Here is a 20,415-nt window from a genome sequence, read left to right as displayed (position 1 = left end):
TTCGCGTTGCATTTACTTATCAAACATTTTGCGGTACCTATATGTTGGTAAAATAAGAATTAAAGTCAAATGATATATTTTTGAAAGTCTCATTGCACACCAAATTTTTTTTACCAAAGTCTGATCTACTACTGTGAAGAAATTATTTAAAATACTGAAGAACTTTTTAATATTGCCTCGCCATTTTATACTAATAATTAACACATAATATGTTTGACGCAAAAAAATACAATGAGTCTTTTTGTTTGGTGATTTTGTCGAGTCCCAGTCAACATACTATGGCCACAATCCTCCCTTCGTATTCCGTGGTAATCATTGCCCACGGCAGGTTGTAGCTAGTCCGCAAGCTACAGAATTCGATGTAATTAGTTAAAAATAATTATTATCCGTCTGCTTTAAGTTGTAGTAGTTAATTGTTAGTCTAATGCTTCAGTTAATTTGTATCTTACGGTTCCTCCATTTTCGTTATTCACGCCAGTTAGAGCCGGAGTAGTTTTTGTTTAGTATTGCTTTAAATTTCAAGTTTAATTGTTTGTACTATCAAATCATTATATGTGTCGGTCTGTGATCGAAATGAAAATTTTGAAGAGCATAACTGAGTTGAATTTATTTCATTTTGTGGAAAACATTGCATATTGTACAGGTTGTTGTAGTCTGCTCCTTTCAAAATCGCCAGTAATCCGTAAAATACTTGTTATTAGCTGCTCCGACGGCAATGGGCGCGTCTCCCTAGTAAATGTTCCACATTACGTAAATTGTAAAGAAGAAGATGGATTCTGTGGTCATAATCTTAACGCAGAGGAACTGACTTTTGCGTGGTATTTTTTTTTAATAAAAAATAATTATGGATCCGATCGAACCATTTACTATTGACATTGATGGTAGTGATGAACCTTTAGTTAAAACTAAACAAGAGATTACACATGACACAAGTAACAGTTAATTATTTTGGTTTACTGCCACTGTTATTTTGACTTTTCAGCTGGACCACCAGGAGTCCTTACAGAGTTGCTCAAATTTAAGCATTCATTAAGAGCTAGATATGAAAAGAAAGAAGAACCCAAATTAATTTTGAATGTAGATGAAACGGAACAAGTTTTAGAAGAGCTTGGATGGAATCATCAAAAAGATAGCTCTAAGGAGTGTCGGAGGAAGAAGAATGCAGACGATTTGACAATTAATATCCAAAAACAAGAAGCCCAACTGATACTACAGAAATCGGTAGTGCTCAAGTCTGGATTTGAAAAGCTCCAGGTTGTTCCACCTTATGAAATTTCTAAACGAAAAGCACTAGAGGAAAGACGGGTATATTATTGTTATTTGGTTTGTTAAATTTATTGAACTATGAGCTTTGTTTAGAAAGAAAGGGAAAAAACAAAAGGCAAAAAATGGTTTGGTCTTCCCGCAACTGAAATTACCGAGGATGTCAAACTTGATTTAGAAATCCTACAAATGAGATCTGTGCTAGATCCCAAGCGTTTTTACAAAAAAAATGATTTAAAGGTTTTGCCTAAATATTTTCAGGTATGAGATTTTACCAAAAATTTTTATCAAGATTATCTAAGTTGATATCTTTTCAGATCGGTAAAGTTCTAGACTCACCTTTAGACTTTTATAACAACCGTTTATCTAAGAAGGAGCGCAAAAAGACACTTGTTGATGAACTTTTAGCAGATGCAGAATTTCAGAAGTACAACAAAAGAAAGTATAAGGAGATTATAGAAGAAAAACAAAAAACTCATTATAAGGCATGGAGACATGCTAAAAGGTTAAAGAAAAAGAACTAGTTTTTAATATATTTAAAATAAAAAGTTGAAGAATGATTTTATTATTTACTTAGCAAAAGGCTTATTGTGTTCAAGAATTTCCCAAGAAACACTATATATAACATTTAGTTTGAAATACTTCCAGTTATTTTTATACTGACTTTTGAAAGGAAAAGTTAATAGATTTAATAAGTCCTCATTAATATTTTTTAACAAAGTACTAGTTCTATTATTTTAGTCTTCTCTGATCTCTATTAAAGGGAGTGTTGGTATGTAGCTAGAAGGCTAGAATTATAAAACTATTTCCAATATAATGTCCATTAAAATCCGCCTGTAATAGTAATGGATGATCCATTGACATAAGAACTTTTGTCAGAAGCAAGAAATGCTATGACCTCAGCCACTTCTAAAAAGTTTTAAAATATAGTTCAGTAGTTTAATAATTCTAGAATCTTAATCAAAAACTAACCTTCAGGTTTACCAAACCTCTCTAAGGGAATCATTTTAACAAACTTCTCTCTTACTTTTTCTGGCACCGATTGTAGCATTGGTGTCCATATCATTCCTGGTAATATTGTATTTACTCTAATTCCAAATTTACCCAGTTCTTGGGAAGCTGTTTTGCTTAATAGCTCTACACCTGCTTTGCTTGCAGTATAATTTGCCTGGCCTAAGTTACCATATTTACCCACAATGCTGCCAATATTTATTATTGAACCATTTTTAATTTGGTGCTCGATAATTGCATTTGCAAATATTTGTGTGACCAAAAATGTACCCTAAAATAATATACCATGGTTTTTGGATTTTAAATAATAAATCTAAGTAACTACTAGTAGTAAGTACTTTTAAATTAATAGCCAAAACTTCATCAAAATCTTCTTCAGAGAGCTTTGTCAGGAAATTATCCCTTAAAATTCCCGCCGAGTTTACTATTACTGATGGTGGTGTTATATAATTCTGAAGCACTTGTGCAAGTGCCTCCCTCACACTCTTAGAGCTTTCAACTTGTACCTCGACTGCCAAATGATTTTGTTTTGACTCTTTTGTGATTAAATTTACAGTCTCTTTAGCTGTTTTAATATTTGCATCTGCTGCAACAATTACAGCCTTTTCGCGAGCTAACGCCAAACATGTAGCCCTACCTAGTCCGGACCCAGCACCTATTAGTAGGATAAGGAAAAACGATTTTTGAATAAAAGTTGGTACAAAACTGAAAAATATATACCTGTAACAAATGCTAATTTTTCGATTCCCATTTGAAAACAATAACCGTGAAACACACCACAGAAATAATAGTAAGGCAAGGATGTTAACAATGTTGAATTTCGACCTTGAAGATTATCACAAGTAACAAGTTTCATTCTTATGCAAAGCGTCGTCGGGATTATTATTGCTTTGTTATTGCTATCCCACTAACCCAAACAAAAAGAGTCTGTTTCAAATTGTAAATATTTTTGATAAAAAAAAGGCTTTTCTTTATCCATAGAAAAATAATTATGTACATTTGTTTGACATTGGGAAATAATTTGCCTCTGCTGGAATACGGTAGACAACATACATTTTTTTTATTGTTTAGAGTAAAAGTCGTTATCGTCCAGTATAACCTATAAAAAATTACAAATCAAACTGTCGGCAAACACTGACAACTCACTGTTTGGCGAGAGAGAGAGAGAGAGAGTAGTGGGACTATCCTTCAAACTAGATTTGCTAGTAGTTGCATAACGTCAGTTACTAAAACTAACTTTAGTAGTCTGTGGTGACAATGGTTTGTAATTGTACATTCAAAATTACTTTTAAAGCGGAATGTATTAAAATGTACTGTCGTTAAAAAATTATTAAAATTCAACTGAAAACAGGGAGTTATTTTCAACACAAGGGAGGAAAAGTGTAGGTATAATCGGTGGCCTACTCCCGCCTCCCCTCAAAGTACCTTTTTTTTATTGGTTTAATAATAATAAGTGTCTTTGGATGCGGAACTTAACACTGTTTCATTATACCATTTTACAAAAACATTACTATTTGAGAAAAATTAAGATATAGTATTGTGCAATCCCTACGTCTCGCTATTCCGCGGTTGGAAGCATGTGGAAATTCTTTCTTTTGAACTCTTCTCTTTGCAGAGAATCAGGAGCACTAACCAAATATTGAAAAGTTGCTACATATTTGGTGAGTGATGAGAATAGATGAACAAGTCTTAAGGCTAATTCACTTTAATTAATGATTATATACAAAATTTCTATATATGAAATATCCTTTTAGCTCTTTTTTCTATCAAAAGGATCCGTCCAAACTTTCATATCTAAAAAAAAGACGTAGTTGCAAACAAAGAACTGTCAACACATGTAACATAAACAATGGATTTTTTGGTGAGTTACCATGGATCTGACGTCACACATGATTAGAATGATTTTACACATTTTAACATAACATCACAAGTTATTAGCTGTATTTGAATTGTGGTTCCCATTAGGATCAAGGATAACTAGCAAAAAAATCCTTAAAAATCACAGAAAAAGTTTGAAAACAATAACCGTGAAATGCCACAGAAATAATAGTAAAGCAAGGATGTTACCAGTGTTGAATTTCGCATAATCAATCTAAATACATAATATATTGTAGTATTTTTTAAAACTTATAATCTGAGATTTTTCTGATATGACAACATTCCTATTGTTGCTACTTTTTTCTTTTGGGTACTACATATATATTATAGGCACAGAGGCGTAAAAGGCTCCCTAGCCTATTAATTTCTTTAGTACTCTTACTGTTAAACTACTCTATACAACTGAACTTGAGGGATCTGTGTAAATCTGTGTAAAGGTAAGAAAAGTAAGCATGCACTTACTCCCAGGTTGAACGTCTTCTTGGTTTATGTTTTTTCGAGTGTGATCTTGAATTTTTTCTAAAAAGAACCCCCATATATAATGCAAAATTACATTTAACAAATATACAAACTTACTCCACTTTTTCGTATTTACCATTGGGTCAATTATAATTGGATAACATGTTAATCCTATTGCCCCTACCAGCATTGTAATAAAGACGCCATATCTCCAACCCTCTAACAACTTAGTCATAATAGATATTACTTCTAATCTAATACACCTAAAATCTATAAACTTTTAGGTTAACTTCACTTCTTCTTCTTTTTTATACACGTTGGCTCAATTGGCATTAATATCGTTAGCAGTGCTTTCAGTAATTTATTCGATTGTTTAACTAAAGAAAAAGCTTATCGCTTTCAAATCCAAACACATTTATTTTAAGGTCCATTAACATCATCTACTTAATTGCCTTTTTGTACAGAAATTAAATGGTAAATAGGTTCTTTCATTCAATCATTCTCTGTATTTTTAGTGTCCTATGCTGCTGGCTTGTCCCGACTCGCGACAGCATCGATAGACCACAGAAAAATGTGAACGAATGTTGGCCAGGTGGCCATAGAGTTCGATGAAGAAGAATCCATGTTGCAGGAAAACAAATAACAAGGAATTAGTTTTTTAAAATATTTTTTGTGAAAGAATTGAAATTTAAAATTTTGGGTTGAACGGGAATGAGCACAAATACATAATGAGTTGTGACAGGAGAGTTATTAGCCTCCGTTTTAATCAGGACCAAGGTAAGTACAAAATTTAGTTTGATAATTTGTGGAATCAAGATATTACGCACTAGGTTGTTTTTCATGTTGCATGGAAAGTGGGATTAGAATTTATAATTTGGAACCCCTAGTAGAAAAATCTCATTATGGTGAGTACTACATTCCTTTAATAATCATTTAAATTTTTTGTTTATATTGTCTTTCCTGTAGATACAGAAATGGTCGGAAGTGTTTCTCAGTGTGAAATGCTTTTTCGCACCAATATCCTAGCTATTGTCTCTGGCGGTGCGCGTCCGAAAATGCCAGACAATATTCTGCATCTTTATGATGATTCAAAGAAAAAAGTCTTCATGGAAATTAAATTTTCATCTTCCATTCGAGCTGTGAGGTTACGCAGAGACAAGTGAGTTCACTTTGAAACCAATTTTTTTCCCTTATGGACGAATATCCGGCCTAATAAATGATAAGCTTTTCAAATTTCAGAATTGTTGTGGCTCTATTAAACAAAATACATGTATTTTCAATATTATATCCTACGCAAGAATTGTTTTCATTAGAAACAAGAGACAATTACAAGGGTTTATGTGAGGTTAGCCCATTAGCATCCGCTCAAAAGGAAGTGTTAATATTTCCAGGTCATAAATTGGGGAGTGTGCAAATAGTAGTAAGTTATTTAAAATCTTCATGAAGAATAGGCAATAATTAGATTTTGTCTTATTATTCAGGATATTTCAAATACAGAGCAAGGCATATCTAGTGCTCCAGTTTATATAGCAGCACACAAAAATGAATTGGCTTGTTTAGCGTTAAATCAGCAAGGTACTAAGATAGCAACTGCTTCTTGTCAGGGAACTCTCATCAGGGTGTGGGATACATCAAGTAGGAATCTGTTGCAAGAATTGCGACGAGGGTCTGATGCAGCCACAGTGTATTGGTGAGCATTATAAAAGTTTATTATTTTTTTATTTTTTATAATTACAATGTTTAGTTTATTCATATCCTGCTTTTATTTTTAGCATAAATTTTAGCAGAGATTCTGATTATTTGTGTTGTTCAAGTGACAAGGGTACCGTACATATATTTGCCATAAAGCAAACAAATTTAAATAAAAGAATGGCGTAAGTAAAAATGTAGTTTCCAAAGATAAAACTGTTAAGAGTGCAGCTATTTAAAATTTTACAATTTGTTTACACATTATTTTTGCATTTTTAGAATGTCAAATGTAGGGATTTTAGGAAAATATGGTGAATCTCAGTGGGGTCTTGCACATTTTACAGTTTCTGCTGAGTGCGCTTGTCTCTGTGCATTTGGTCCCCAAAACTCTGTTTATGGTAAAGTTTATGGTCTTTTATAATAATAATACAATATAATAATACAAAATCTTTTGAATCTGCTTTGACTACATTTTCACATTTCCCATATAAATTAAAGAACATATAAAAATAAATTTTGATGTTTTAGCACTTTGTTTGGATGGTACTGCCCATAAGTATGTCTTCAGCAGCGAGGGAATTTGCAACATGGAAGTGTTTGATGTATTTTTGGATGTTGATGATGATGATGATGAGTTTTGAGTGTACATACATAGGTGTCAATTATATTTGTTATATTATTTCAAGTATTTTTTGTAGTAATAAGTCCCTGCCAAGACAGGCAAATTATATTCACATAATATTTTTGGAAATGTATTCCCAATTATCTACATTTTTTTTATCACAATTTAATAATCAAACATTAACTAGATTTCACTCAGTTCCAATACTTTTTTCAAAGAAGTCAAACTCCGGACTATCCTCAATACCAATTAGATCTGAATCTCCACTGTGAATGCTGAAATTATAACTATTGAGTCTAAAACTTAGCATCACTGACTACTCACCTTTTTTTATCATATTCAAAATCTTTGTTCTTAATTATTTCGTTGTTGAAAACTGGATTCGAACCTTCAACTGCATGGATATTGGTATTAGGTGCGTTAACACCGTTGATGCCTTTTCGGTTTAGGTCAGATTCATCTGAACCAAATTTGGGTTCAGTTAATTTCTTTAATCTGGTATTCAATCTAAAAGACTATTTGTTACTTTGTTAAATTGTGACAAATACCCTATATTACTCTCTCATTTTGAAAAAGAATGTAACACTTAAAATGAAACAGGCAGCTCCAAGTACAACCGTGACACCTATAATGGAAGCTTTAAGGACCTCTTCCAGATTTTCGGGAGTGCTTTCACTTGTAAATGGTAACAACCATACAGAAGCATTACCCATTAATGTACTTCTTAAGTTTTGGAATGTGGTCAAACTTGCTACTTTCCTTAAAATGTAATGTTAGGCAACTTGGTGGTTGCTCAACTGGTTACTCACTTAAGAATTTCTTCAGAAGATACAAGTGTATTGTCTTCTACACAATATACACTGGCAAGTGTCTGATTATCTAAATCTTGCCCTTCTTGACTGTCAACGTCTATGTTTTGTGCATAACAGTCATTGCCCAGAATATTACTTATAATGCCCAGAATCTTCAAAGCATAAATTATTTGATGGAATAACATAAATTTAAGACTTACCTCGGCCTGATTATTCAGCACTGCAGATAGCACATTTCCAAATCTAAAATTAACTGTGTGCTCTGTGGTTACAATGTAGATAGTGACTGTAGTAAAATTAAAATGAGGACCTGCAGGATGAAAATTGTTAGAACCTAATTTCATTACAAATAATTTTAACTACTTGTACCCACCGTTACCATAGTCGTCCTGCCTATCTTTAACGCTTATGTTAAACCAGAAATGACCCGTCATAGAGTTGTCAACCGCAAAATTTAAAGTTATGTCCCCTGTAGTTGTAGATAAGAGGAAAGGTGGGTCATTAACAGTATTAATACTGCTCGATCCCGACCGCTCAAAAGTACTGTTAATTGCGTATTCCAGCTTTCCCTGATCTATTACGTCTTTGTCAGTTGCCTGAATTCATTAAGAGGTAAGCAGTTCATTAATCTAATTAGGAATTGAATGGCGGTACTTACACTCGCTGTCAAAATTTTGGTGTTTCTGGGATAAGTCGACATAATCGCTCCAAAAAAGGTTGGTTGATCCCATTCTGGAGAATGGTTATTAATTTCGATTACCTGTAACGAAATATTGAGTTTCTATTTGATCCCTACTGGATAATTCTGCGCGATTTTAAACGGTTTGAGTTAGCGATGTAAAATAAAACCTTTAATTTCTTACCTAGCCAAGTAGCTCGTTAAGTTTGTGCTAGTATTTAAAGAGCGATGGGAGACGGGTGTAGGGATATAATATCGAAATAATGTAGGTCGGTTAATGATCCATAAAAACAGAGTTTCTACGATTATTAAATTACATATGAATGAATTGGCATCTTCTAAGTTTCATTCATTTTCCGAGATTATAGACAGTATTTCTACCTTTAACAAGGTGAGAAAAAGTTACACTCGATCATGAGCATTTATTGGCACTGAGGGATGATCTATTCACATTACAAGATTAAGATAACCAGTATAGAAGGTATTGTTGAAAACCTTTGGATTGTAGGTGGATAGTAAAAACTGCGACTAACGGAATCACCGATCCACATTACTGACAGAGATTGAAAACAAAAGAGGAGTTGTTAAAAGTTAAGTGTAGTTGCAAATAACTGCTGACTTTGTGTCAAAATTGTCATTTTTTATAAAAAGGATATTTAAAAAATAAGTTATTTTTGAATATAATTATTGTATTTTTTTTCAGTTTTCTCTTAAGCACTCTATTTTAAAAAAATATTCAAATGGCACTATATAAATCGTTATCGCAATGCAAAGTTAATCTGGTTTTAATATTTTAAGACAAAAAATACAATACAATCAATAAATAAATACTTTAATAAACAACTTTCGTGGTGATATTGTAAAATGGAAAGTTAATTCCAGTAAAGGGCCACTAAACGGAGACTTGTTGCCTTTTACAAATTTTTGCAGTGACTTCCTATTTGATTCTTCAGAAACCCTTAATCTTTTTCTGTAGTGAACTGAATATGAGAAATATAATTTCTATTAATAGTTTGTATTTAGAAGCCACAAACTAATTTCCTATTTCTGCTTTTTTGGCTTTTATTCTGTGAATGCAATCGTATTAATAGTTTACCGCACATATTTGGACAAGTTGCCTTTCTTAGTTTACGAGAATTTTTAAATTAATAGCATAATCGAAGTATACTTACGGTAACAGCGACATCCAGATACGAGGCTTTATTGCTAGATATTCCCGACTGGTTTTTAGAGGCCACAATTTGGAAATTGTAAGTTGTATGAATACTATAGTCCAACATTTGCAACAGACTTAAGCTACCTGTCGTAGGGTCGACTTTAAAGGTGTCCTCAACGTCTTGGTCGTCGGTATATAGAAAATAAAATTTGGAAAGATCTGTGACATTGGGATAATACGCTTCAAGATTCTTAGGTAACGTTTCGGGATCGGGCAAATACTGTTCTCGAAACGAAAGTTTCCACGGACCTTTGGTTTGGTCAAAAATAGGATCCTGTGTAACGTCGAGAAATGTGATCTCCAAAAAGACACTAGATTCGTATGGTTCTTGGTCGGAGGGAGCTGTACCTTCTTCTAGCCTGGCTGTTAGTGTCAACTAGAATGCAGCGGGACGATAAATAACAAAATGCGAATAGATTATCAACTTACGCTGTACATTTTATTAACAACTAAATTCTTATCAAAATACGTATTGAGCTGGAGCTGTCCTGTACATTCGTCTGCTGCGCTAGTGGTATTAATAAGAAATATCGATATTCCACCTGCAATCAGTATTTTTTGTTTCACTATCTGCATATCGCATATTAATGTTAGAATCAATGGCATTGTAGTGGAAATAAACACCATCCCATAGTAATTCGTAAAATCACTAAAAACAGCGTAAAAATTAACCACAAAATTAGAGAAAACGAAACATTAAAAGGCCACTGTAATATTTATAAATATTCTGGATTCCTCCTACGTCGGTTATTGATGAATCGAACTTGCTGACTTTGGTGGCTGTTGGCTTCGTCGTAGCTTAAGTGAAACTAGTTTGCATTCTAATTTTTCAAAGAAACTTCCACAGGCTACTGTAATACTTTTTAGAAAACTCTGGATTCAAACAGTACATAATCACGCATTGAGTAGAATGCAAACCAGTTTTCTAATAAAGTCAACAGGATGATTAGCGAAACATCAGCAAGTTCGATGCAACAACAACCGACCCAGTTTGAATCGAGAAGATTTGTAAATAATATTATATTAGCTTGTGGAAGTTTCTTTGAAATTTTTTTTTTAAATTTTAACGAGCTGTTTTTAGTCATTTTATCAATTACTGTTTAATTCATCAACAATCGACGCAAGATTTGTAGATGACATTAATTTATTTATTTCACATAATAAACAATTAAAACCCTTGTGTTTTAGAAAAAGTCTTTTTAATATTAGAGATTTCGGAGATGGTAAATGTAAAAAAAAGTCTTTTTTACTTAATGAACTAAAGCTCTGAATATTTATTAAAAACAATTATACCTAGATTTATAGTAACACGCTTTTGTCTACCAAAGGATTAATTAAAATCTTAAATATGAGTACCTGGGTATCTATCTATTGATTTATGAGGTAGATATACTACATAAAATTAAATACAAAAGTTGTAGCAGTGGCTATTTTAAAAACGTTTTGAATAGTTTAACAAAGATGCGGCAATATTTGAAAGGCTGATTTTTCAGGTCATGTTATGAAAAATTGGTGTCACAACTTTTTAAAATAACGCATTTTTCGTAACACTTCAAATATCTATTCACCGATTTGTAAGACATTTTGAGTTGTTTGCAGCGGGCCGATTTAGCATTGACTAGATAACATAATTAAGTGCAGTGCCATTAGTGACGGCAACTTATTGTTCGAAAATATTCTTAGAATGTTGAAAAATGTTTTTGTCTGATAAATATTTTATTTTTATAGTTTTTATTAAAACGATTTTTTTCCCCTATGTCTTGTATATAATATTTATTTATTTATAACACTCTGTAGATATCACTTCAATACAATTATCGGAAAATATTAAAGTGTTCGGTGGCAACCATGGGTACATTTTATAGTGCAATAAGTAGTACATATTTGAAAAACCGGTAGCATTGTAGCAGAACTACTAGGTAGTGTTGATAGTTACGCCATTATTCTGGCTTACTTTTTTACTTACTTTCTCAAAAAATTTCATTTATAATTTTTTATTTGGGTTTCGTTTATATTGCAAAATATATGAAAATATTTTACGGGGTCATATTTAGGGGCAAAGAACCGGAAAATTGATAGTTTATTAATATGATAGTAACAATAGCAGAAATACATAAAAAGAACATTTTATTGGTTTCAAATTTAAATTTGCGGTCCGTTGTTTTCTATATCTGATGTAATAATATTTTTTAAATACTGTATCGTAAAATCCGAATGAACAAATTATTCTGATGGCACTTTGTTGATGAAATAGCTACAGGATAAAGGTTTTGGAAGCATTGACTCTAGCTTGGAAAGATTTTTTTGAGCCCACATTATTTTCAAACGCAACAAAAAACAAACTATATAAAATGACTTACTCGGTTCAGTCTGTGTTACATCAAGCGTGGGATTCCACTTGGTAGAACATGTGTCATCGTCACTGTCGCTAATTTTGATATCCGGTACAACTTTAGATTGCAAATATTGAGTAAGTTGGCTGTAGGGTTCTTGGTCCTAAAATATTCCCACTGTAAACTTTATTAAGTTGTTCATGGGAGAGATGGAATCATTGCTTAACTTGATTTTATAAGATTTTAAAGAAAAAACATATTTATTAAAAAGCGTCATATTGTTTCCATTCTATTGAACGAGTTTCAGCTTTACTTTTTCTATTAAGGAATTGTGATTTTTATTATTTTAATTTTGCCGTTTAGCTCCACTGATTGATACTTACTGTACTTAATACCAGCGATTTATCGTTGTCGCCTGGAAACAAAAACGTTGGAGAGTGGTAGTTAAATCTTTCTATTTTAACCGTCAAGGAAGTGGTATCGTTAAACATCTGGGGTGTACCTTCATCAGATAACTAAAATAAGAAAATTTGGTATTTTTTTTGTGCCAAAAATTTTAAAGCTTTTAGAACTCTAAATTGTAGATTTAAAGTACAAAAAGTAGGTTCATATATAATAACTATACACATTAGGTATCCATTTTATTGTCTAGGATATTAAACATAATATTACATGTATTATGTCTTGTCTTCTAGAATGAACTTACCAATAGTTTGAGTGTGTATTCACCGTAATAATCCCTTAAATCTTTGTTCGCTTTTAGTGTTCCTAGTTTTGTGGTTTCGCTTTCATTGTAATCGTCCATTTTGTCAAAGAAAAACAAGTCTTCCTTTGTATAGTCCACATTTTCTTTCAAGACTTGTGTTATTTCGAAGTCTATCGTAGCGTTAAGACCCTCGTCTATATCCATCGCCTGCACCTTTCCAATTACCTGGTTCTAAAATGGTATACCATGTTGATGTTCAAGATTGCACGGTTACAAAACGAACTTATTTTTAATAAAATAGTTATTTCAACATTCAGCTATTGTTAGTGAAAACATAGGTTTAATAAAATATTTTATGTATTTTTTAAGGTAAATTTTGTTAAAATATTTTATCCATGATTGTTCATTAACTACCAGATTGGTTTATATCTTATTGAAAAGATTTTAAATAAAAAAATTGAATAAAAGAAAAGAAATCCAAAATTGGTTAACATATACCAAAAATTGAGATAGTAAATAGTGTAGAGGTTTATAACATGTTGTATACTATACTTATACTACGACCATTTTGTGTGAATTTTTAAACGATTATAGTCGTTTATCCCCTATTATATTTGGATTCATGAATTGTCTGTATGCTACACCTTAATATTGGCCGTCGAAGAAAATACTCGACCCAGGCTTGAAAGCGAAAACATTCTATGACGATCGGAGGATAATTTGGTTAGTACAGGGAATACCGGCCAAGGCGAAACCAGTGTAGATTTTTTTCAACATTCTATTGGCTAGTTCTAGTTTCGCTTTATTCCTTTCATTAAATTTGAGCAGCTTTTAATTTTATTCATCATTGGATACATTAAGGGTTTATTGTCGTCAAATAATCATTTTGTTTCTGTGACTAATAAATGCAATAAATCACAGGACGGGATGGGTTGGGTTGTAAAGTAGCTGGTTCTTCGGGCTTAGATTCCGAAGTTCTTTGGATAAATATTCGAGAAAATTATTTTTGCAGGACATCAAAACACATCACGTTAAAAATAAACGAATTTAAACTTGACACATTAAACGATTGGTGTCTGCAATACCGAAAAATCGTTTTGGAAATTGAATTTATACCGAACATTATATTTTTTCCTTAGAATCCGGATATGCAGGTGGTTCTATTTAAAGAATCAAAAAGAGACGCTGTGAGAGTCTTGTGCAGTACTCTGTAATAGTAAGTAATAGAAACTATATATACGCTTATTTCATTTAATTTCATTCCGTTTATTAGCATGTTACAAACATAGAAAATGTATACAACATAATATTGAAAACATACTATAACATAAAACGCTCATCGGGCATATCCACACATGCAATATCTGACTAAATATAGTTATTGATATTTTGAAAAAAGATAAACTGCTCCAAGCTGTAAAAGGATTGCTTTATTAAAAAGTCTTTCACTTTAAGTTTTTGAAACTGGTTTATTGTTAGTTGTTTTGTCTCGGACTTAAGCTTATTAATAAAAGTATATAAGGAAGTGTAAGAATTTTAATCTCCGAAAATTCTAATCTAACATCCTTTCTGTATTTGCGGTTTGTGATTATTCTAATTATTCTACATTGTATTCCAAAGTTTCTTGCTGCAGCGGGAGCCTGGCTCCACTTTATCAGACCATAAAGCAAGTGGGAGCCAATTAGAGCATGATATGCTGTCAATCATATGTTGCAATCTGCAGTGACCTTTAGGTTACGTATTAGTTTTTTTGAGGTTTTTTAGCCAAATGGTCCGTGCGGTGACACCATTTTAGTTTACGGTTTAAATTAATTCCCAAGAATTTTGCACTTTGTACATTATTTACTCGTTGATGCACCTTTGAGAGAAGATTAAGGAAGATGTTTTCCTTTCGTTGAGGGTTAAGCTACGTTTTATCAATATAATAAGATGTAAAACATTCCCGTATTGTGAAACAATTTTTTTATTTAATTAATCTGGAACTTTCCTTTGTGACAAAAACCGCTATATTAGACACTTGGACTCAAATTCAATAATCATTTTGTCATTTAATTAATCTGGAACTTTCCTTTTGAAAAAATAAATGAATATTAAGTTATTTTAGTGATTTTCAGTGTGACAAAAACTATTACATTAGACAGTTGGACTCGAATTCAATAATCGTTTAGTCAATTTTGTTACAGGGTTATAGGATGTAAAGGTCAATTGAGAGCAGCTATTACGGTTCAATTATAATCGTGGTAGATGAATTGCATACCTTTTTCAAATTTTCACTTCCGCTAATTTCCGTCGTTATGAGCTGAGGCGCATTGTTGTTTATGTCTTCAACTATTATGGAAATCTTCGTGTCATTGTATTTTTGATCACCACCTAAAAAAGTTAGGAAACATTTTCAGATTATTAAGATATTTAACACGGGACAAGAATTATAAAACAATGTTTTATAGCAAAATAATTCCTACTTTGTTCTCTTCCAGAATTATCTATGCATCTAACCGAACAATCATACTTTCTGATACCGGTATCCCTGTTCAGATCGTTGCCTCCATTAAGCACTGTTACCCAATTGGCAACTATTTGAAAAGAAGAGTAACATGGCTCGCTGGTGTTCGTAAAGTAACACGTTACAGTATGGTATGGTACTGAAACACACAATTGTTAACATAGTTCATACACATACCGACGGTAAATTCAATGCTTCTATATCGACTGCTAAAATACTAACATAAAAGAATTTAGTCGTTTTGAATTTTAAAGTGTAAGACATACATATATGTCAGACTATTTGATTGATCTGTTTTGTAACAATTAATCAACTGAAAAACTCCAAAAATTACAACTTCAACTTACTATCTCTATCTTGATCAGTAAGTTCAATTTGAGTTAATGGTGTTTCGGCTTCACTTTGTTCTGGAATACCAATGTATTCTTCTTCCATATCGTCAACGTACTGGGGAATTTTATTGTTGGTATCCAGTATATAAATAGAAAACTGCAATAATCCCAAGTTAGTTTGTTACAATTTAGCAAAAAGAATCGGATATTACCCGGGCATATGTATAATGTAGTGTGTCGGTAGCTGAACAATTATAGTCCACTGTGAAATCTTTTGGGTAGCTGTCAGCATCAACCGTTTTGCTGGTTTTCACCCTAAATTCGCCATTTTTTTCATTTACTTCGAACCAATCTCTTTCGTCCAGACATCTGCAAGAGAGACAGAGAGATTTATTTTTTGAATTGCCAAGACACTTTAGTATTTATTTGCTTTGCAAGTACTTATTTTTGCTACAAGTTTCATTACTAGTTGTGGTTAAAAGTATTTGATTTTCTTTGCCTTTTCTAAACAGAAAATCAGCATTTGCTTTTTAATTATCAGGAAAAAATAGCGAGTACTCCATTAATTGAGGATGGAACAAATTTAATTGCTTACACCTGCCTTTTTGGTGGGGTTAGAAAATAAATCGATTACACTATAGAACTCCAACAATAAAGAAGAGCAGAATGACAGGTAAGTCCAGTCCCCTCATTCTGTTACGAGAATAATGAAGGAACCTTTGAAGAAGTTAGCTCGTTTTGCTGGAGAAAATACGACGACCGTTAACCCCCAATATGTTTAATCTTTAAAATCTTCCAATTTAATAATATTACTGTTCAACGGCATCTGTCAGTATAGCGCCCTGGAATTCACAATACTTACTCACAACTATAAGTGACTACATCTCCAACGTCCTTATCGGTTGCTAAGATAGTGCCAACTATTATTCCTTCATTCGCTTCTTCATAAGCTGTCCGGTTCGCCACCAATGTCTCGTTTGTGAATATGGGTGGATTATCATTAATATCAATAATATTTATTGTAATCAGAGCTGAAATATGCACATACAATAAGTATGATAACTGTATAGGCAAAAAAAAAATTATTCGAAACAGTAATAAAAAAATAGTGGAATGTGAATTATAGGATGCAGTTTATGGTATAATACAACCAAAAATATAGTGCTTTTATTGCTTTGACGTTTTAAGTATTTGACAGTACCTTACCGCAGACCTTCGCGTTACCGTGGTAAAGTCCATCCCAGCAGATGTTTATTCTGCATTAAACCAGATTGTTTAGAATGTTTAAAATTTTATAAGAAATTCAGAAGGGGGAGTAGGCGCAGCAATAAAAACAAGTGAAATGACCAAAGTTTTGAAGTCAACTGTAAGAAAAATTTTTGCAAGTGAGAGAATATGATGGACTTCGCTAGTTTTTAAAGAGCAACAAGCAGACCTAATTAGGCGTATAATCTACGCTTACAAAGTAAATAGTTTTTCAACCCTAGAAGAGCTGCATACAAAAATACTGACACAGGCTAAAACATTAGTTGTGCCAAAGAGTCGTTGCGTACTTTTTTAAAGAAAATGGATTTTCAGTTCCAGTAATGAAATTGAATGTAATAAATTGTTACTTTGTACTATTTTTTTATGTACATATTTGATTACATTTTTTTGCTTTTCACTGATAATTCTATTATTTTACTGTAAATTTAACCTTTTGGGGGATTTATGTCCAATGTTTCTCTGAGTAGGCGATACGTTTCATAGTAGTATGCACCTCCAATATTTAAAAAGTAAATGGGATTTTATGGAAGTAAGTGGAAGCTTTGGAAATGTTTGGACTTTGTCTTCAGTGGTTTGAAAGAAACATCAGGTGACGGAAACAGCCAGTCAAAATCACACATACACGATGTTAGGCCTTTTCTGTTTACTAATTCCTTGCCTTTGTAGACGACCTACAACTTTCTATGACTGTTAGATTTCGTCTGTCATCTTGGCAGAGAAACCTGGACCCAAAATTCATATTTATTGTGCAGTTACATATTCAATTTTAGAGTATGCTACTTGTGTATGGTGCATTGCTACAATTGTGTCATGAAGAAATTAACTGTGATTAAATCTTATATCACTTTTGTTACAAATTAATGAACAACTTGATTGATGCACCTAAGCTTCTTGCAACAGCTGACATTGTTGTTAGAATGTGTAGATTCTTAAATAAATTGACCATTATAATACGTTTAGTAACTACATTAGGAAACTATTACAGCCCTAGTTACGCCCTATTCATAATTTTTTCCTCCTCTCCTAACTAGTTGGAGTTGAGTTGATTTCTGAATTTGTGTTTTGTGTTCATCTTTGTTGTTTTTACCTGCGACTTTAGTTATCATTATTTAATTATTTACCTTAAATAAAATTAAAGATTTAAAAAAAGATGAATGTAGCAATATCAAGTAACATTTTATTTTTTATTTTATGCGCAGCGCGTGCGCAATTCACACGCTCGTGTGCAAAGACCGTTTTTGAAAACTTGTTTCATAATGTACTATTGTTGATCGGTGCAAATTCAATGCTTAAATAAATGCAACCGAAAGGATTTCAAATGAAAGCTTCTAACAGAACACATTTATGAATCTGAACGCTGTAAATCCAAAAAATATCTGTAATTTCTTAGAGCCTGTCTCATTAAACTTACCGGTGGTATTCATGTTGGTCAAAAAATCAGGATCAGTATTCCAGTCCGTCACTATTATTGACAGATAGAGGGTGTCGAACAATTCATAATCTGGCGTTGTCTCATCAGCGTTATTGTCGTTAATAGTTAATTGTATGGTGATACTTCCTGTGTCTGGATCAGTTACGTAATCGAGATTTAAGAACCTAAAAATTGCCTATGTAAAAAACATTCGGTAACTAATTAAAAATATTTATACCCACTTTATTTGTTGTATTATGTCAGGATCGGAGTTATTTAATGGTTGTGAATTTTTCATGGCGTACGAAGCATCCCAATTAATTTCCGCAGATAAATTTCTGGTAGTATCAACATCTGAAGCTACGATACTTGTGTTTAAAATCGTTCCAATTTTTTGGTTTTCCTCGACTCTTATTAGATCGTTCTAAAAACGGAATTTGTTCAGCCAAATTATTTTGATTTATTTGATTCTAAATCGCTCATCTTACTCCCAGACCAAACCCATAAGTCTAGTTGCATGCGAGTGATGCATAAGGATACACTAATAGCGCCTTAATAGAAACTTAATATATGTATACACAAGACTATATTAAAGTTTTTTGTTCCGTTAAGAAATATTTAGTGTTATATTTGAATTTTTAAATTTTCTTCAGAAACAATTTAATATATTTAAATTACTTTTTAATAAATAATTATTTCAAATAAGAAGCAATTATGTAGAATTTATCAATATAATTTTATTTACGTATAGTAATATTCTTAAATCTTCTGAAACGTATTAACGTTAATCCTTTCAACATTTCAGTTTATTTCAATAATGACGAGATATTACGCGAGAAAGAACTTGTCAAGTGTTATCTTTAAAAAAATTTGTAGGCCCACGTAGAGTATAATTGTATTTATGACGTCAGAAATTGTTTTCTTTACAAAGTTAAATATTCCAGATGATTGGAATAACTGCAAAATTGTCACAATTGTTTTTATATAACTCACCACCTCTATAGTAGGCTTCTTGTTATTGACATCTAATAGGTGTATTGTTACTGGGACTGTTGCCGTATGGTTAACTTTATCATACGCTCTTACTTGGACAAAGATTGGGTTTATTCTGTCATAATCAAAAGCGTTTTCCTTGTCAACGAAAATCTTCCCCGTGTCAGAATCAATTCGCAGTAAAGATGTGATTGTCGTAGATCCCACCAGTTCATGCCTTAAATAAAATAGTCGGCGATATTAGGAAGTTTTATAAGTGCCACGGAATTTTTAAGAATACCTGAGCACTTTATCCTCTGCATCTCGATCTGTGGCCATCACTTGGATAATAAACTCTCCATATTCCAATGTCTCATTTATGTCGACAGTGTATTCCTCGTCTGCAAATTTGGGATACTCATCATTGTAGTCGATGAGACTTATATTTATTAATATACGATCTTGTTTAGTATTATTTTTTGTACCTATTGAATGAACCTGTAAGCATATCATTATATAAAAACTAATAAGGGTTAAAACTTTTTAAAATACTCATAAAATGCAGGTAACAAGTCATATCTCTCTGTCTGTCTGAAGTTTAATGCAATATTCATAATCAATAATTTTTGTAGTGATGCCAATGCACAGTGAAAGCTATAGGCCACCATACTAAAATATATATTTTTTCATTTATAATCACGGTGTCGTATGAATATTTTTTGGGAAAATTGTCATATGCAAATGGAAATTATTAGTGAGTGACCAGATAGATATGCCCCGAAATGTCGAATTAGACCAATTGCTTACGACATGCGAATGGCGAATTTGATTTGAATTTTTTAAAGAATTTTGAAGTGGGTTAAACTATAGTATAATGCCCAATTTTTAAATTGATCATATTGTAAATTACGTTCCAAACACATGTTTACATGTGTTTACATGCAGATACTAATAAAATCTAGAAGATTCTATTTTATTCTTCAGTTTCCAAGACTCATTATTTAGTATTTATATTCTTTCTCTATTAAATAGTAGCTTTAGCTAAAACAGTACCTATGTGCTGTTTACAAATCTTGTGGGCTCTTCCTGCGTCGGTTGTTAATACATCGAACTTGCTGACGTTTCGTGAATCATCGTGTTAGCTTCTTCTGGGCTTAACTGAAACTGGCTCGCAATCTACTCTGTACCTGCTTATATGCCGTTTAAGGGGCGGATCTAAAGGAAGGGCATGAACATTGACCAGGATGACTGACTTTCATATTG

The 20,415-nt window shown here is 32.4% G+C and overlaps 5 protein-coding genes across 7 annotated transcripts in view; 2 read left to right on the top strand and 3 right to left on the bottom strand.

The window, feature by feature from the left end:
• Positions 1-175: 175 nt before the first annotated feature.
• On the bottom strand, positions 176-3,440 carry LOC132700399 ((3R)-3-hydroxyacyl-CoA dehydrogenase). 2 transcript variants are annotated; one of them, XM_060667694.1, is made up of 4 exons: positions 2,995-3,440; positions 2,613-2,929; positions 2,291-2,545; positions 176-729 (listed from the first exon to the last, which is right to left on the bottom strand). In XM_060667694.1, the coding sequence occupies exons 1-4, from the start codon at positions 3,128-3,130 to the stop codon at positions 664-666; spliced, it is 774 nt and encodes a 257-aa protein (XP_060523677.1). In that variant the 5' UTR covers positions 3,131-3,440; the 3' UTR covers positions 176-663. The 2 variants fall into 2 exon arrangements, with proteins under 2 accessions (XP_060523677.1, XP_060523676.1); XM_060667693.1 differs by lacking the exon at positions 176-729 and adding an exon at positions 2,034-2,172 and having other exon boundaries at positions 2,236-2,545; positions 2,995-3,430.
• On the top strand, positions 723-1,802 carry LOC132700401 (deoxynucleotidyltransferase terminal-interacting protein 2). Its single transcript, XM_060667696.1, has 4 exons — positions 723-932; positions 983-1,305; positions 1,360-1,524; positions 1,581-1,802. The coding sequence occupies exons 1-4, from the start codon at positions 845-847 to the stop codon at positions 1,785-1,787; spliced, it is 783 nt and encodes a 260-aa protein (XP_060523679.1). The 5' UTR covers positions 723-844; the 3' UTR covers positions 1,788-1,802.
• A 523-nt stretch (positions 3,441-3,963) lies between the features above and the next one.
• LOC132700402 (small integral membrane protein 20) lies at positions 3,964-4,903 on the bottom strand. Its single transcript, XM_060667697.1, has 3 exons — positions 4,729-4,903; positions 4,615-4,671; positions 3,964-4,068 (listed from the first exon to the last, which is right to left on the bottom strand). Exons 1-3 carry the CDS (start codon positions 4,844-4,846, stop codon positions 4,025-4,027), a joined length of 219 nt encoding a protein of 72 aa, XP_060523680.1. The 5' UTR covers positions 4,847-4,903; the 3' UTR covers positions 3,964-4,024.
• Positions 4,904-5,207: 304 nt separating this feature from the next.
• On the top strand, positions 5,208-6,997 carry LOC132700397 (WD repeat domain phosphoinositide-interacting protein 4-like). Of its 2 annotated transcripts, none has more exons than XM_060667689.1 (8): positions 5,208-5,388; positions 5,442-5,516; positions 5,578-5,770; positions 5,836-6,031; positions 6,093-6,301; positions 6,384-6,485; positions 6,580-6,698; positions 6,829-6,997. In XM_060667689.1, the coding sequence occupies exons 1-8, from the start codon at positions 5,340-5,342 to the stop codon at positions 6,939-6,941; spliced, it is 1,056 nt and encodes a 351-aa protein (XP_060523672.1). In that variant the 5' UTR covers positions 5,208-5,339; the 3' UTR covers positions 6,942-6,997. The 2 variants fall into 2 exon arrangements, with proteins under 2 accessions (XP_060523672.1, XP_060523674.1); XM_060667691.1 differs by having other exon boundaries at positions 5,851-6,031; positions 6,829-6,991.
• LOC132700395 (protocadherin Fat 4-like) overlaps positions 6,964-20,415 on the bottom strand; it is a 26,470-nt gene continuing 13,018 nt past the window's right edge. The window contains exons 11-31 of the mRNA XM_060667684.1: positions 19,454-19,650; positions 19,174-19,390; positions 18,423-18,604; positions 18,181-18,365; positions 16,366-16,534; positions 15,716-15,872; positions 15,519-15,660; positions 15,131-15,310; positions 14,926-15,038; positions 12,669-12,899; positions 12,346-12,477; positions 11,990-12,125; positions 10,059-10,171; positions 9,586-10,005; positions 8,393-8,494; positions 8,108-8,330; positions 7,935-8,044; positions 7,732-7,886; positions 7,481-7,681; positions 7,247-7,429; positions 6,964-7,197 (exon numbers count right to left, since the gene is read on the bottom strand). Of these exons, the coding sequence (XP_060523667.1) occupies positions 7,113-7,197; positions 7,247-7,429; positions 7,481-7,681; positions 7,732-7,886; positions 7,935-8,044; positions 8,108-8,330; positions 8,393-8,494; positions 9,586-10,005; positions 10,059-10,171; positions 11,990-12,125; positions 12,346-12,477; positions 12,669-12,899; positions 14,926-15,038; positions 15,131-15,310; positions 15,519-15,660; positions 15,716-15,872; positions 16,366-16,534; positions 18,181-18,365; positions 18,423-18,604; positions 19,174-19,390; positions 19,454-19,650 (3,633 nt within the window). The 3' untranslated portion in view covers positions 6,964-7,112. The remainder of the gene's footprint in view (positions 7,198-7,246; positions 7,430-7,480; positions 7,682-7,731; positions 7,887-7,934; positions 8,045-8,107; positions 8,331-8,392; positions 8,495-9,585; positions 10,006-10,058; positions 10,172-11,989; positions 12,126-12,345; positions 12,478-12,668; positions 12,900-14,925; positions 15,039-15,130; positions 15,311-15,518; positions 15,661-15,715; positions 15,873-16,365; positions 16,535-18,180; positions 18,366-18,422; positions 18,605-19,173; positions 19,391-19,453; positions 19,651-20,415) is intronic.

The sequence above is a fragment of the Cylas formicarius genome, unplaced genomic scaffold (genome assembly GCF_029955315.1).
Source record: "Cylas formicarius isolate icCylForm1 unplaced genomic scaffold, icCylForm1.1 PGA_scaffold_4__25_contigs__length_36172078, whole genome shotgun sequence".
Classification (NCBI taxonomy): Eukaryota; Metazoa; Arthropoda; class Insecta; order Coleoptera; family Brentidae; genus Cylas; species Cylas formicarius.
The sequence above is the reverse complement of the archived record's forward strand: the minus strand, read 5'-3'. Positions and strand labels throughout refer to the sequence as shown.

Coding starts and splice junctions, on each gene's coding strand:
- LOC132700401 (XM_060667696.1), top strand. CDS start 845: ATGGATCCGATCGAACCATTTACTATTGACATTGATGGTAGTGATGAA. Junction 933..982: donor AGAGATTACACATGACACAA/GTAACAGTTAAT, acceptor TTGACTTTTCAG/CTGGACCACCAGGAGTCCTT. Junction 1,306..1,359: donor AAGCACTAGAGGAAAGACGG/GTATATTATTGT, acceptor AGCTTTGTTTAG/AAAGAAAGGGAAAAAACAAA.
- LOC132700399 (XM_060667693.1), bottom strand. CDS start 3,130: ATGAAACTTGTTACTTGTGATAATCTTCAAGGTCGAAATTCAACATTG. Junction 2,930..2,994: donor AAAATTAGCATTTGTTACAG/GTATATATTTTT, acceptor TCCTACTAATAG/GTGCTGGGTCCGGACTAGGT. Junction 2,173..2,235: donor GAGGTTTGGTAAACCTGAAG/GTTAGTTTTTGA, acceptor AAAACTTTTTAG/AAGTGGCTGAGGTCATAGCA.
- LOC132700402 (XM_060667697.1), bottom strand. CDS start 4,846: ATGACTAAGTTGTTAGAGGGTTGGAGATATGGCGTCTTTATTACAATG. Junction 4,672..4,728: donor GGTAAATACGAAAAAGTGGA/GTAAGTTTGTAT, acceptor GGTTCTTTTTAG/AAAAAATTCAAGATCACACT. Junction 4,069..4,614: donor AGAAGACGTTCAACCTGGGA/GTAAGTGCATGC, acceptor TCTTTTTTTTAG/ATATGAAAGTTTGGACGGAT.
- LOC132700397 (XM_060667689.1), top strand. CDS start 5,340: ATGAGTTGTGACAGGAGAGTTATTAGCCTCCGTTTTAATCAGGACCAA. Junction 5,517..5,577: donor AGTAGAAAAATCTCATTATG/GTGAGTACTACA, acceptor TCTTTCCTGTAG/ATACAGAAATGGTCGGAAGT. Junction 6,486..6,579: donor AATTTAAATAAAAGAATGGC/GTAAGTAAAAAT, acceptor TTGCATTTTTAG/AATGTCAAATGTAGGGATTT.